The sequence below is a fragment of the Lutra lutra genome, chromosome 15 (assembly GCF_902655055.1).
Source record: "Lutra lutra chromosome 15, mLutLut1.2, whole genome shotgun sequence".
Lineage (NCBI taxonomy): Eukaryota > Metazoa > Chordata > Mammalia > Carnivora > Mustelidae > Lutra > Lutra lutra.
Window position 1 is genome coordinate 20723867 of NC_062292.1, and position 15678 is coordinate 20739544.

The 15678-nt window shown below is 38.9% G+C and overlaps 1 protein-coding gene across 1 annotated transcript in view; it reads right to left on the bottom strand.

Annotated features, from left to right (window-relative positions):
* NIBAN1 (niban apoptosis regulator 1) overlaps positions 1 to 15678 on the bottom strand; it is a 156859-nt gene that overhangs the window by 85515 nt on the left and 55666 nt on the right. Inside the window, exon 2 of the mRNA XM_047705130.1 lies at positions 2438 to 2568. Coding sequence (XP_047561086.1) covers positions 2438 to 2568 — 131 coding nt within the window. The remainder of the gene's footprint in view (positions 1 to 2437; positions 2569 to 15678) is intronic.

The following is a 15678-nucleotide window of genomic DNA, read 5'->3' on the forward strand; positions in this document are numbered from 1 at the left end:
GTGTCAGTTGTGGCTGTATATCCCCAACACCTTGAATATACCTGAAAACAGGAGAATTAATAGGCTGCTCCCTTATCGGCCATACCTTCAGGTATAGCCTCGAGGGTCAGTGGTCTTTTCAGATCCAAAAGCCCTGGGGACACAGTCTGTAAACACTTGCCCCATCTACGTGCTCTTCAAGGAGACCAAGTTTGCCCTCTGGTTGAAGAACAAGCAGGCTAGCCAGCAAACTCCAGTTCTACATTTCTCCTTAAGTAAAACTTTAATGATTCCTCGTTAACCCTGGTGACATATGTGCTATAGGGAAGTCTCTGCCAGTTTCTTAGTTAGGCCTCCCTTTGGGCTAACTGTGTGAGGGATAACTCCCATCCTTTCTCATAGTAAAATCCCTGTATTATCTTAAAATACAGGAATGGGCTTCCTGTCTTTCACACGTCACTGAATTTACATCTCTTTTCCCTTTATTTAAAAATCAAAGGGCTTTTAGAAACCTATCTCTCCACCTTCAAGTAAAATTTGCATAAACCATACGGAGAAGACAGATATGCTAATCTTTTTAAGAATTGGCTAAGGGATGAACTAGACTGCCTTCTGAATTTATTCTGTCCTGACAGATAAAGAGGCAGTTTTCCTATCTGGACTCATTAACAGGTAAGAGAGGATCTCAATCTTCCCTTTAACTGAGACTGAACCCATATATAGGTTGATTTTATAGTTTTATGTGCAGCATTTTTTTTTTTAACCTGGGCCACTCAAATCAACCGATAGGCTTTTAAAAATGTGGCCTTACCCTAAATTTACTATATCAGAATCTCTGGGGTATGGGCCAAACTTTGCATTTTTAACAAGCTCCCTATGCTGTGAGACTCACTGTTTTTTTGGAATGACACTCAGTTATCCCTACATATCCATGCTGCTAAACCTATTGGTCACCTTAACATCTGAGCAGTGTCTGACCCATTTATATCTCCCTCCTTCTTGGAAGTCCTTCTTTCCTCTTCCTGATTTTTCTCCTCCTGCAAGGCTATTTCCTACCAATCCATCTTGCTGCATCCTTCTCCTTTTCTTGGTCTCCAAGTGTCGGCTAATTATCTATTCAATATTTCCACAGGTGTATGTCAAATATGCATCTCAAACTTACGTGGCCAAAAGGGAACTCATGATTCCCACCCACTTCTGACTCTTCCTTTGAGTAAAAGGCAACTCCTTGTACTTATTTGCTCAGGCTAAAAACCAAGACGTCATCCCTGATTTTCTCTCTTCTTCTATAATGTCCTGTCCAATCCATCGGCAAGTTCCATCATCTCTAGCTCAAGTCCATCTTGACTTGGGCCTTTCCTCACAACTGCTACCATCACCACCCAAATCCAACTTGCCTTCACCAATCTTTTCTTGCATTGCTACAGTGTCCTCCTCACCAGTCTACAAGCTCCCCTCTTATCCCTCATCATGGTCTATTCACTATAGAGAGCCCAGAGAGATCACTGAAAATTGCAAGTATTTGCAATTTTCTGTATTTGATATCCTCCAATAACTTCTCTTCTCAACTTTATTTACAACTGAAGACCCTTATCATGATCTACCGCTCCTCCATGGTCTGGTCCTTCCCTTTCACTCCGTAATGATTTACCACCCTTTCTCCCTTGCTCATGCTGTTCACAGGACATAGTCTTCTTGATGTGCTTAGGACTGCTATAGGGCCTTTGCACTTACTGTTCCATATCCTGCAGATACTCGCACAGCCTACTCTTATTTCACTCCAGTCCCTGCTCAAATTTCATCTTCATAGAGGCCTTCTCTGATCATTTTCTCTAAAATAAGACTCCTGCTTCATTTTTCTATGAGCATTTATTATTACCTGATACCACCTGGTATGTTTCTTTATTTGTTTACTGTCTGTCCCCTATTTTTTAATATATACAGGAAAGCAGAGAATTTATCTTGATCCCCAATTCTTGGAATAGGGCCTGACACATAGTAGGTATCAATGAATATGTGTTGAGGTTGTGGGTAATTATTATCATGGAGCAAAGGAGAAAGAATTAATCAGGAGATTTTGAAAAAAATCATATTTGATCAATGACCAAAACAAAAATGCCCATAATATAAGGCACTAAAATTATGACTTTTTTTTAAACTGAACTTCACTACAGCAAGTCAGATTTCCTGATATTAAAATACCAGTGTGGGAAAAACAATAAAATTGGATCACACTAATTTTCTAATATGGATTACACCATCAACAAGAAACCATACACTCTAACTTCTAGGCAGACAGAGTTGTTTGGTTTTTTCCAGAGTTTTTTGACCATGAAATGATTTGAGAAGAGATTTTTTTTTTTAACTGCCATTTAAATTACTGTTTATTTCAGAAACGTTATGAGTTATAAAGCATTGTTCAGTGGGAGACATTGTCAACCAAACGTCCATGGGTTACCTTGGTCTTCAAAAACTGTGAAGTTAAATCTCTTTGCTGTTCTACTTCACTGCGTACATGATTGCAGAAAGCCACAGAGTACTGGCGACTATAGTAGGGACTGAAGTTTTTGATAGTAGCCTCAGTTTTCCCTAGAAAAATATGAAAATGAGAAATTAGAAATATAGCCTCTCTTACAGAATAGGCACATATCTGCCCCTCTAAGACACTGTTTCCCAAGGATTTGTTATGAGTTCACATTCCCTAAGAACTTTGTAACATGCCATACGTGCCTTTCTCTCTCCCTCTCCCTGACGTCATCCTGAGAGACTCTGCTTTCCCTAAGGACCATCCATCCAGGAACCGATAGAAACTGTCTCCATCTTACATCAACAATGCATTGCCAAGGCCATAAATTTAGCCATCCTTCTACATCTTTCTACAGCTACCATTCTACCTCACCCGGTTCTCCACCTCAACTTGTTCTTCATCCCCCGCTACCTCCAGTCATCCAACTCCTACACAGTCATCCCAGGGTCCACCATTCCAACTCCACACACACATTCTGTTTTTCTTCTGGTCCCTGAAGGTTTAATTCATCTTGCTGATCCACAGCCCTGGATAAAATCAACAAACTCTTTCTTCTAGTTCTGCCCCTATGTTTCTGGGTAAATTTTTTGTGTGACTCAAAGCCTTATATAATTACTATGAAGTAGAGGGAAAAAGCTTTGGTTTAACAGCGTAGAGACCTGAGCTGTGGTCCCAGTTCCAGGGAAACAGAAACCAGCTGGATGACCTCAGTCGAGTCCCTCGTTCTCTCTGGGCTCCAGTGTCCCTAACTATAAAGGCAGGTGCTCACTATTCTATACTTTACTTGGAAACTCTGTGACATTGAAGTATAACCATGAGTAGAGCTGCCTTACAATAGCGACCAGCAATTGCAGCATGATCTCTCCACACCAGAAGAAAATAAAGATTAGGGTCAATCACAGAGGGAAAGGGGGTTGTTGGAAGACTCAAGACAGAAGAAGAGGGAGAGTCAGGCACTAGGAATATTCTTGAGCTTTTCCAACCTGGGCTTAGCTGTAGAGAGTAGGGAAATTGCAAAAGAGGGAAAGGGGAAAAAGAAATTGGGGAGGAAGGGCAAAGGAATGTCTGAGACAGATTAGAAATCCTCACAACCTCTGAAGGACTTGCTACAAGGTGGAGAGATAAGCACAGGCCCCACGGACGGTGCTTACAAGCTGTTAGTCCTTGGAATACGATATTATCTTGAGGAAAAAAATAAACCTGATAGGACATTCCAAATATTTTTAAATACTTTCATGTGTGGCATACTTTATTTTCAAATTTGATACAGTCACAGAGAAATAGTAAAAGAGACCATACCAGGAAGATTTGTTTAGAGCTACTACGCATGTAGAATTTCAAAAATAAGTGAAGAGTTCTGACTCCATAGATTGAGATATTCGGTATGAGAACCTTGAATTCATAGCTGCCAATTTCTATATCTATGGAATCATCGGTCCAAACACCCATAATATATGAGTAATCTTTTCATATGGAGAATCCTACTTTAGCTCAGGCATTCAGATCTCATACTGTGTATGAAGTAAAGGGGAATTCTTGCTTCTTCCCTCCATAAAATGACATTTTTTGGTTGTATTTATGGGCTTTAATAACTATGACTTGAAAGGTGCTTTGAGACCCATTAATAATAGGTTCTGTAGAAACGCAAATAAAAGCTCCTACAATTTGAATCAGGCATGCTTTTGCTTGCTCTGTGAGTCCATGGTATGACTATTAATCAGTATTTGCATAACACTTTAATACACTCAGGCTTTATGTTTATCTAATTGGTTAATATTTTATTAGCTTTTAAATAGTGCATAAGAAATAAAATTCTCTTTCCTTGTCTATAATTTTCTTACATAGAGTAGGATATCTTTAAGAATTCCCACAATAAGAATGAGTCTCGCCTCAATGAAACACATAAACAATTCACAAAATTGGCCCTTTGGAACCAAGTGACCACTATTTTGTCTAACAGAAGAGCAGCCTGCTAATTTATGATACCGATTTTTGCATTCTTGCAAGCAGTTGGATTTAAATGAAAGAATGTGGATGCCATTTTATTATAAGCTCTACAAAGCTTTGAAACTGGATTTCCTGCCACATCACAAAGCCTTAGTCAAGGATGCCCTGTTTCTACTGAGGTGTTACGATGCCACCACTCCCTCCCACTGTATGAGAAAAATGCTTCTGTGATTTGAGCACCAGCACACCTTCCACCAGGCAGCATTTATAAAAAAAAAAAAAGAGATTACAGCTTCCTTTGGTAATTAACCTAATGACTGGTTCAAAATGTGAATGAAACAGCTCACTCTAGCATAAGTTCATAAGAACCCAAAGGGATTCTCAAAGTGTATCTAGATTTTAGATTAAGCCTATCTAAACCCAAATATAGGAACACCAAAGAAGATCTTGACATTTAGAGAAAAGTCTGGTCCTGCGGCAAAGTACACTGTGGTTAGGAGGATGGACTCCAGGGCCAGACAGACATGGGTTGAGTGCTATCTCTGCTGCTGACCAGCAGTGGGACCTTGTGCGAGTTAATTCCCCTTGTATAAAATGAAGACAAGAGGAACATTCTCATAGTGTCACTGTAGTTATTCACAAAATAATGCAATAAACTGCTCAGTACGGTAGCTGGCACATAGAAAGTGCTCCATGATCATGATAATTATTAATTAATTCATTGATGATGAAGGTGGGGAGCACCCAAGCCAACCGCCAGCGGAGGTCCTTACACTGAACTAAGGAATCAGGGCGGAGACAAAAACAGGTTGTCTTGTGTAACTCTTTAGCTGGGGCCATCCTGCCCAGCTGCATACAGAACAGCCCTCCCACTCACTGCAGGTTCGAAACAAACATAACCTACATTTTCACAGCTGTTTCAGGAACACTTGTCAGCACAGAAGGGACTCTCAGTGCATCCCTGAATGAAAACCAACTAAGTAGAACATTGGTATTAATGAACCAGAGTGAAAAGCATGAGTTAGTTACTGTGTTACATTGAGCATCTCTCTCCCCGAGCCTCAATTCTCTAACCTGTAAAATGGGTAAATTGCCCATTTTCACAGGTTTTGTGAGGATTAAGTGAGATATTCTGTAGGTTAAAAAAAAAAAAGTGTCTCGAGTAGTGCTTGACACTACTTGTTGCTAGTTGCTCGATAAATTTTGACTATTGTTACTATTACTAATACTAATAATATTTTGTAATATTACAATAAAGTAATAATACTAATAATATTTTGACTGTTATTACTATTGCTATTACTAATAATAATTACTATTATTCAATATTCCACTATGAAAACATCCCAGTAAGTGGATCAGTCCACAGACACCACATAAAATAGCCTCAGCCAAAAAGCAGCTTGTTTTCCACAGTCTTGAAGATTCCTGAGTATCAAAATGCCTTCATCCTTTCCCGCCACAACTCCTGCTCTGATTTAGTATCACATTCTTTTTCCTAAATTGTAAAACACAGTACCGTTTTTCACCAAAAAGAAGCTAATCAATAATGGAAAGATAAGAACCAATGGAGGGCTTCCTCCATGCTTCCCTACAGCAGCATTTTTGGCACAAGGCATATTTCCTCCAATCCTACCCAATAACTTCAGCCTGTGCAGGGTGATGCCTTGGTACAACTAAGTCGACCAAGCTGCTTGTGACATCCTTCAGGCTAATCAGTACCAGAGCTGAAAGAAGATTCTTCAACAGCTCTGTCTACGACACTTAGGTTCGTTTGATTTTGTAAAAGTCAAAAAAGCATCTCCGGCCCCTTTAAAGCCATTCGAATTTGTACAGCCTCAAAAACTCAGCACTGTCCTTGGATTCCTTCTCCTTCGTGCCCATATTCAGTCATCAGCAATCGTCAGATCTTGTCCCTTCTATTCCCACATATTTCTTATCCCATCCCCTTGGCCCCATCCCAACCAGCACACCTTTGACACTGTAGAGATCTCTTAATCTGCCCTCAGCATCACAGTGGGGGGCTGGGGGAATGGAACATAAACAAACAAACAACAAAAAGTACTAGCTCTCAGCTCTAAAAGAGGAAGAAAGAAAGTCAAAACCAGAGCGGACGTAGGGAATGTCAGTACTGATACGCAGATCCTGGGGGATCATGGGAAATAAGCCAAAGCTTGGTCAGGATGGCAGAGGCAAGTCCTGGGGATTGCCCAGAGTAAGTCCAGGGCTGATGGAGCAGAACATGAAAGGCTGAGCCCAAGATGGCCACCATGGCCCCACTCACAAAAAAGGGGCTCAAGTTACCAAGGCCCGGATGTTAGAGTGGGAAATTGTCCTTCAGAGCCAAGTCTTGCTCTTAATGCTCCCAAGGAACTCTTTTGAAAACCTCGTGGTCATGGAGGTACACTCCTCTGGGTCCTGACCTGACAAGTTTCATTTGACAAGTTGCTACAAGATCATGTCACTACCTTCATAAAACCCTTCAACAGTCCCCATTGCCCAGAGTAGTAACCACTTAGCCCAGCACCAAAGACCCTGTGGTCTGGCCCCAGTTGTTCTGATTTCCTACCTTTCCTACTCAAACTAATTTTCCTTGTCCCCTGTACGTGCTCATGCCTTCACTCCTTGTTTCTCTCCTTAAATGCCCTGCCAGCCACTTTCAGAACCTTCAAACTCAGATGGTGACTCCAACCCAAAAAGAAGTTGATTCTCCCCAGGTGGAAAAAATCTCACCTTCTTTTGTGTTCTTCCAAAACTGTGCTCCACTTTGCTACAGCTGTTTAAATATACCTTATCTCTCCTCCAAAGGTATACTGTATTTATGTACCCAGCAAATATTTGTTGAATTAATGAAAGAATTGCTGAGTAAATATTTAAAAGTAAAGCAAAGTACAATGCACCATAATCTTTTTTTTTTTTTTAAAGATTTTTATGTATTTATTTGACAGAGAGAAATCACAAGTAAGCAGAGAGGCAGGCAGAGAGAGAGGAGGAAGCAGGCTCCCTGCTGAGCAGAAAGCCCGATGTGGGGCTCGAACCCAGGACCTGGGATCATGACCTGAGCCGAAGGCAGCGGCTTAACCCACTGAGCCACCCAGGCGCCCAATGCACCATAATCTTGAAACCCGCACCGATGTCCCCAGAAAGGAGAAAAACACAGTTCTCAGCTCAAAAAAAATTTTTTTGAGACTTACTTATTTTTTAATTTTTTTTTAGAAAGAGAGAGAGTGTGAGTGAGTGGGGGAGGGGCAGAGGGAGAGAATTTTCAAGCAGACTCCATGCTGAGTGCAGAGCCTGACTACTAGGCTTGATCTCACAACCCCACAACCCATGAGATTATGACCTGAGCCAAAACCAAGAGTCAGACACTTAACTGAGCCCCCAGACGCCCCTCAACTACTTATTATTAAAAATATACACTCTCAAAGCTAGACTCATTTGTTTTTTTTGTTTTTTTTTTAAAAACACAGGCCTATTGATTAGTTCTTTTTAAGCTTTTATATGAACTTGTCCATGTAATTATATGTGGGGAATCATTTACAAACAAAAACCTTCCTTAGTGTATTTATTTGTTTTTCTTGACCAGTGTGTAATCATGGAAAGTATATGAAGTCTTACATGAGGTAAAACTTACATGAAGTCTGAACAATCTAAAGGATTTGTATATTTTTTGTCCTAGAAGTTTCTTTGTTAACCTTCCAGTTCTGTAGTAATTCAACTCCAATCGAGTCTGTATTATTAGTTTTCTTTCTTGAAAGATACAATCTATAGTGGATAATTTCTAGCTTTCCCATCATTTGCAGTGTCAATATAATACATTCTAAAGTCTTCTCTGAAATACATAGATTCCTCCCTGCTTCAAATACTTATAGAAAAACAACTCGTATAGAAAGATATAAAAAATCCAAACATATTTTGCTATATTTCCATCTAATCTTTTTTATATTTTTTAATACTTGAGAATATTATATTTTGTATCCAGTCTCATTTATTTAACATTTAATTGTTGGTTTTTTTCCTATGATATTACCTCCCCAAATCACTATTTCCAAAAGTTGCATTTTTATTGGTACTATGAAGAAGAAAATTATCAAAAAAAAAAAATTTTAAGGTTTTATTTATTTATTTGTGAGAGAAGAGACAGAACAAGTGGGATTGTGAGGCAGAGGGAGAAGGAGAAGCAGACTCCCTGCTGAGCCTAGAGACCAACGCAGAACTGGATCCCAGGGCTTCCCGACCGTGAACTGAGCAGAAGGTAGATGCTTGACTAACTGAGCCACCCAGGCGCCCCAAATACCAATTTTTTTAAAAAATGGATTTATTTTAAGAAAGTGGCTACTTCCCCAAAACAGCCAAATCCACATCTGAGAAGAGGATTAACTAAGCCTTTGACACATTTTCTTAAGAACTATTGAGGTTTCTGGTGAAGATTAATTTGGGGGAACAAGAGAAGTAGCTCTAAAAAATAAAATATTTAATATTTATAAAATAGAGTATAATATCCACTATTGTTTACTTTCCCCCGAGTTTCTCAAATTATAAAAAGTTTAAAAGTCCTAATGAATTATGACATCAGCTTCAGTCTCAGGCTTCGGAGCATCATCACTTCGCACCTTCGGGTGGGGAATTCAGAAATCCCAATTCACAATACAAAGGTGCAAAAATCTAATTACACAGAATAATGCCCAAGGACTCTCTCTCTTCTAGTAAATGCCTTAGAGAATGGGGATAAATTGGATTCTCCATAATTGAACTAAATGGTGTGTGTGTGTGTGTGTGTTTAAGCACATTTATCATTGGTGCTTGAGTGATAAGTTTTTGAACAGATTCTATAGGAAAAGTCAAAAGTTCTTCAAGGGGAGCTTTAATCCCATCAACTCCCCAAAGCTTACCTGGCAGAAACTCTCCTTTATGCTAAAAACAAGAGACATATAAACCACTTACGTTCTCTGTGATTTACTTCAGATATTAGTCCACGGAAGAGAAACATAACAAACACTCCCAAGAGCTTATATTAAATATTTCAAAGTCATCCCAGGACCCTCTCTAGATTCCGAAAACATCTGGATAGAAGACAGACAGGCTTGGGAATAAACAAAGAATGGTTTCCTCATTTCCAAAACACACTCACAGAGATCCAAAACTCTTGAGTTGGGCTTGCAGTATAACTTGTCCTTGGGCTGTTAAAGATCTTCCATTTTTTTGCAATCCCTGTTCTAGAAGCAGGCCCCTATCTTTACCATGGCCACAGAGTTTGGCCTGTTAAGGACATTCAGTGAATCCCCATGTACTTACAGATGCTACGTAAGGGGCCAGACACCAACTCCAGTGGGTGAACAGTGTGAAAAATCATAAATGAAAACCTAACTGAAATGGAGTCAGGAAGTTCCACAATGGGAGCTCTCATGCCCTACCATTCTCCATCAATTGTAAATCCCACAGGAAGAGATGGACCTTGTGGTGGCTACAACTTTACTACCCCAGCAAGAGGAAGAAAGCCTATCCCTCCCCAACAATAGCCTAGCCAATGATAGGAAGTCACAATTCAGCCAATGAAGAACCACCATACTTTGAATGCCCAGTTTACTCCGATGGACTTTTCATTTATAATATGGAAGTCTTAACTTCCCCCTTTCCTCTGTAAAAAAGCATTCCTCTCCTTTGTTCCATGTGGATTTGCTTTGGTTTTACTGTAGCTTGCCTGTCCCCGATTGTAATTCTCTGCTACTCCTGAATAAACCCATCTTTTGCTGGTAGAATAAAGGGCGGTTTTAAGGTTAACAGCAGAAACGAAAACAATGTTTTCTACAAATGACTGAGGCACTGAAATAAATTAAGGTGCTTGTCTGCACTAGGTATTTAGTGGAAAATACCTTCACAGATTAATAGAAGAGAAACAGAGGAGACACTAAGAAAGGGAAAAAACACTACCATATTATACTTTGCAATTCCCATTACTTTGTTCTATGGAAAAATTAAAAACCCCTGTGGTCAGCTATTCCAGAGATCAGCTTTCTAGAACTCTAAGACCTTAAGTCTGCCCTCCTCTTTTTTTAGAGGAAGAAACTACAATAGTATTTTTGAAAGATACATATATATGCCCATTTGGGGGGGGGATGGTATGTGCCCATATTTTTAAGTACACATTTTTCTTTAGCCATAATTAGGCAGAAGCTCACTTTAAATTTCTTCCATTTTATTTGGAAAAAGTGCTTGGAAGTTTTCAAGATTATTTTGCCATTACCTCACAGCATGCCTCCAATTTTCCCCTGACACATCTGATGAGAATAAATCTTGTTTATTTTGCCACTACTCTAAGCTGTCTAATGTCCCCAAAGGAAGCTGCAGATTGGCTGTCTTTTTCTTCATTAAAATGAGAGGAAAACATGTGAAAGAGAAAATTAAACCAATCTGACACCGCTACTTTCTCAGAAAGCATCACAAGAACTATGAATTCAGAAGGACTCCCAGTTGCCCATTAGACAAACTTTTTCGGTTTTGAAGAAAATATATAACTAAAATTCAGAAAGAAATAATGAGATTTCCTTTGCTGTTTTTGAGTCTAATTATAGTTATTAAAATTTTTCTGCACATATTTTATCGGAGACTCAGATTATTCCAGAATCCTGAAAATATTCTTTGCCTTCAGATTGCAACCATGTAAATGAACACAATATGCACATTAAAAGAAATCAGCTAAACTTAAAATAAACCAGGCAACAAGCCTAGGAATTTTACTAAGTTCTTTCCCTTCCAACACAATAGGTTCTGGTGTCTCTTTCAGGTTTCTCTTTTATTTTCCTAATGATATTCCTTCTGTTTTCTTTCTTTCTTTTTTTTTTTTTTTTAAGATTTTATTTATTTATTTATTTGACAGACAGAGATCACAAGTAGGCAGAGAGGCAGGCAGAGAGAGAGGAGGAAGCAGGCTCCCCGCAGAGCAGAGAGCCCAATACGGGGCTCCATCCCAGGACCCCTGGGATCATGACCTGAGCCAAAGGCCGAGGCTTTAACCCATTGAGCGACCCCGGCGCCCTCCTTCTGTTTTCTTCATTCCACTTTTCTTTACCCAACACAGAAGTATATCTGTTTGAAATGCTTTCTGTTACAGTTTCTACTTCTCTCTCAAGAATACATGCTATTAGTGTAAAAAAAAAAAAAAAAGTACATTTTTATAGATCTGTGTTTGGAGCCCAGATTTGCATTGTTTTGTTAGTCTGGGGATATGGGTACAAACAAGTAGGAGTGACTTGGCTAGGAAAATGAAAGATGATAATGTTAGTCTTGGGAGGGTCCAGGAAGAACTTCATAAACTAGTCAACATTTCTGTAGGCCAGCTAACTTTTTGAAACTATTTACAAGGCAGATAAAGTACTCATTAGTGAAAATTATTTTAGCATGCTCTAACTTATCCTCACAAGAATTTAAGAACTGCTAAAATGGTTCTAATTCCTGTCTGCTTCATTCGGTCAAGCACCGTGTCCTTGGAATATAGTTTTCTGTTAACAGCACAGATATCTCCAATAGTGAATTTGAATCTAGCACAGTCTAAAATACAGCTCATCACATAGTCTGATTTTGTTTTTTTGACAATCTAATGGTTGCCAGTCAGTGGAACAGTTAATCACTAAATTAAAATATCCCCCTTTTTTTTTTTTTAAAGATTTTACTTGTTTATTTATTTTTGAGAAAGAGAAAGAGAGAGAGTATGATCAGGGGGAAGGGCAGAATAGAAGCAGACTCCCTACTGAGCAGGGAGCCCATGTGGGGCTTGAACCCAGGACCCTGGGACCATGACCTGAGCCAAAGGCAGATGCATAACCCACTGAGCCACTTAGGTCCCCATAAATTAAGTTATTCTTGAGTAATGTACATTAGTGAAAAATTATTCAAAGCTATTCTATGTGATGCTCTAAAAAAAGAGACAGAAAAAAAACCCCACCAAACCCTCTAATAGTGCCAAATGTTTAGATAGTATCAAGCTCTATGGAACCGCCATTTTTTTCTATGGAAATTGCTCTTCTATAAAGTTAAGTTCACACAGTACTTAACAAACGTGCTCATAAGTTTGGCTTTGCTTGGAGTCCAAGCCTCACAGGTGAGATTCGTTTAAACTAGTCATTATATGCACCACGGAAATTAAATATAAAGGAGAGCTGTAAATAACTAGAACTGACTTCCACAATAACCATAAGAAAGCAACTTGAGTTCATTTGGATGGTAGCACAGACATGCCAGTGCCAATCGCACTGCAACTTCCATATATTGATGAAAAGATCAAAGTTACAGACCTCTAGAGCTGAATGGGATCATAATAATAAATGTCAAGGTCCTCCTCTGTTCAGATCAAGAAATTAACTGGCCTATGGTCATAAAATTAGTTAGTAATAGAACATGTATAAAAAATTTTAAAAAATCAGTGTCAATTTTTTTTAATATTTTTTAGTTATTTATTTGACAGAGAGATCACAAGTAGGCAGAGAGGCAGGCAGAGAGAGAGGGGGAAGCAGGCTCCCTGCCGAGCAGAGAGCTCTATCCCAGGACCCTGAGATCATGACCTGAGCCTAAGGCAGAGGCTTAACCCACTGAGCCACCCAGGCGCCCCTAGTGTCAATGTTTTTAACAGAATTTGTCTCTCTACGAATACTACATTAATTTAAGTGGAAGAATTCAAGCACTTCTTTTTTATTAATGGAGGAATGTAAGTACTCTTTGGTAATAAAAACCAAATTGTCAAGAAGTCTTGTGAAACGATCTTTAATTGGAGTAGAAAGATGTTATGGTCGATTTTACCTGTCAACTTTACTGGGCTCTGGGGTGCCAGATATTCTGAATGTGTCTGTGAAGCTGTTTCTGGATGAGGTTAGTACTTGAATAAGTAAATTAAATAATGAAGACTGACCTCCCCAGTGTGGGTGGGCCTCATCCGATCAGTTGAAGGCCCGAACCAAAAGGGTGAGTAAGAGGGAATTTCCTTCTTCCTGACTTCCTTGAGCTGGGACCTTGGTCTTTCTGGTCTTTCGACTTGAACTGAAACATTGGCTCTTCCTGGGTCTCTAAGCCTGCTGACTCTCAGAGTGGAACTATGCCATCAGCTATTCTGGGTCTCTGGCTTACTGACCTCAAATCCTGGGACCCATCAGCCTCCATAACTGCATGAGCTGATTCCTTATTTTGTTTATATTTTATTTTGTTTTGTTTTACTTTATTTATCTGTCCAATTCCTTATTTCAAAAAAATCTCTCTCTCTTTCTCCTGTTGGTTCTGTTTCTCTGGAGAACCACAACAATACAGATATAACCAATCAAAATACATTATTGAATCTTGAGGCCCCTGGGTGGCTCAGTGGGTTAAGCCTCTGCCTTTGGCCTAGGTCATGATCTCAGGGTTTTGGGATCGAGCTCTGCTCAGCAGGGAGCCTATTTCCCTCTCTCTCTCTCTCTCTCTCTCTCTCTCTGCCTGCCTCTCTGCCTACTTGTGATTTCTCTGTGAAATAAATAAATAAAATCTTTCAAAAAAAAAAAAACACCCAAAATACATTATTTGAGTCTCAACACAATTATCAGTTTATTTCATTTAATCTATACAATCAATTAATCTATACAATCTATACAATTTAATCAAGCAATTAGGTAAGTAACAAAATAAAAGCAATGCAAATGTCTAGTGCTTCAATGTCTTTCAAAACACATTCTGAAATACATGGAATCTGTATTTAAAACATTCCATTAAGTGATTTATGAAGGACAGTAAAAGCATTTGGCTCAGCTTCATCCCAACTGGCCAAAGTTGCCAGCAAGGAGGCAGAGACCCAGCAAAGCTCTGGGCGTGGGGGAAACGAGCTGACCTTATCTGAGTACCCCTTAATCTTACTCAGGTGCTCCAATTAAGTAGCATCACTGTCTTAAATAAAGCTACAGTCTTTGCTGGCTAATATCATAAGGCTCCCTGGGAAATTCACTAATTAAGTAGATTTTCTTATTTACTGATTAAGAATGTGTTTTGTACCAAATCAAGGTTAAAAAGTACTGCTATGGACCAGGCCCATCATCCACATGATATTTGAAATGTCTTCAACAAAGTTTTTCTGCTCTCTTCTCTGTAGCCTACTTTATATGAGTCAAGAGATGAGAGCTAGTGGATGATATAGCACTAATAACAAGGGTTTTGTCTAAGTCTGTGTTTTCTTTCATTATGAACTATTTCAAATATCAAACACATAACATATATTCCTACTGTCTGGCTAAAAATGTCTTAACATTATGCCATATTTGCTCAAAATTTTCTTAAACAAAACACTATAGCTACTTTTGTAGCCCCCTTCTACTCTATCCCACCAAACTATTAGGCACCACTATACTCAAAGTGATATTTATTCCTGTAAGTCATTTTGCATTCTTCCAGCATATATATGTACCCATGTATAACTAATAGCATTGTTATGCACATTTTCTAACTTAATTCTACCAGTCATTCTGCAGCTTGCTTATGACAGATAGATAGAGCTCAGATATCATGTGTGTGTGTGTATATATATATATATATATATATGATATTTATTTCTAGTTTATTCATTTTAACTGGTATCTATGCTTCTAATACATACTACAATTTATTTATCTCCTTGTTTAAGGGCCTCTCAGTTGTTTCCTCTCTTTTTGATCTTATAACCAAGGCTGATGTGGACATATATGGTGCAGAGATGTGAGAGTTTCTCCAGAGTGTGTGCCTAGAATACCGGGGCAAAGTGTCAACATCATTATCTGCACTTGATCTTGCCAAATTTCTCTCCCAAGGAGCCATGTCCCTCACATCCCACCAGCAGAGTATGAGAGTTTCCTACCTCCCATATCCTTAGAAACTCTAGGGATTGTCCTACTTACACATATTTGTGTATGTTGATACAGTTGAAAAAAGATGCCTTAATTTATATTTATCAGATTCCTAGTGAGCTGAGCATTTTTCCATATATTTATTGCCCATTCAGATTTCCTATTTTGTGAATTCATATCCTCTCCCCTATGTCTTCTTCTTACTGACATGCAGGCATTATTTGTCAATTTTAGGTATGAATCCTTCTCAGATAAAAACATTCACTTGTTTTTTCCCTATCTGTGGCTCATCTTTTCCATTGGCTTATAGTGTTGAACAACCATTTTAAAGTTTAACAGAATCAGATATAATATCCTGTTCTTTCTGGTTTGTGTTTTTAATGTCTGGTTTAG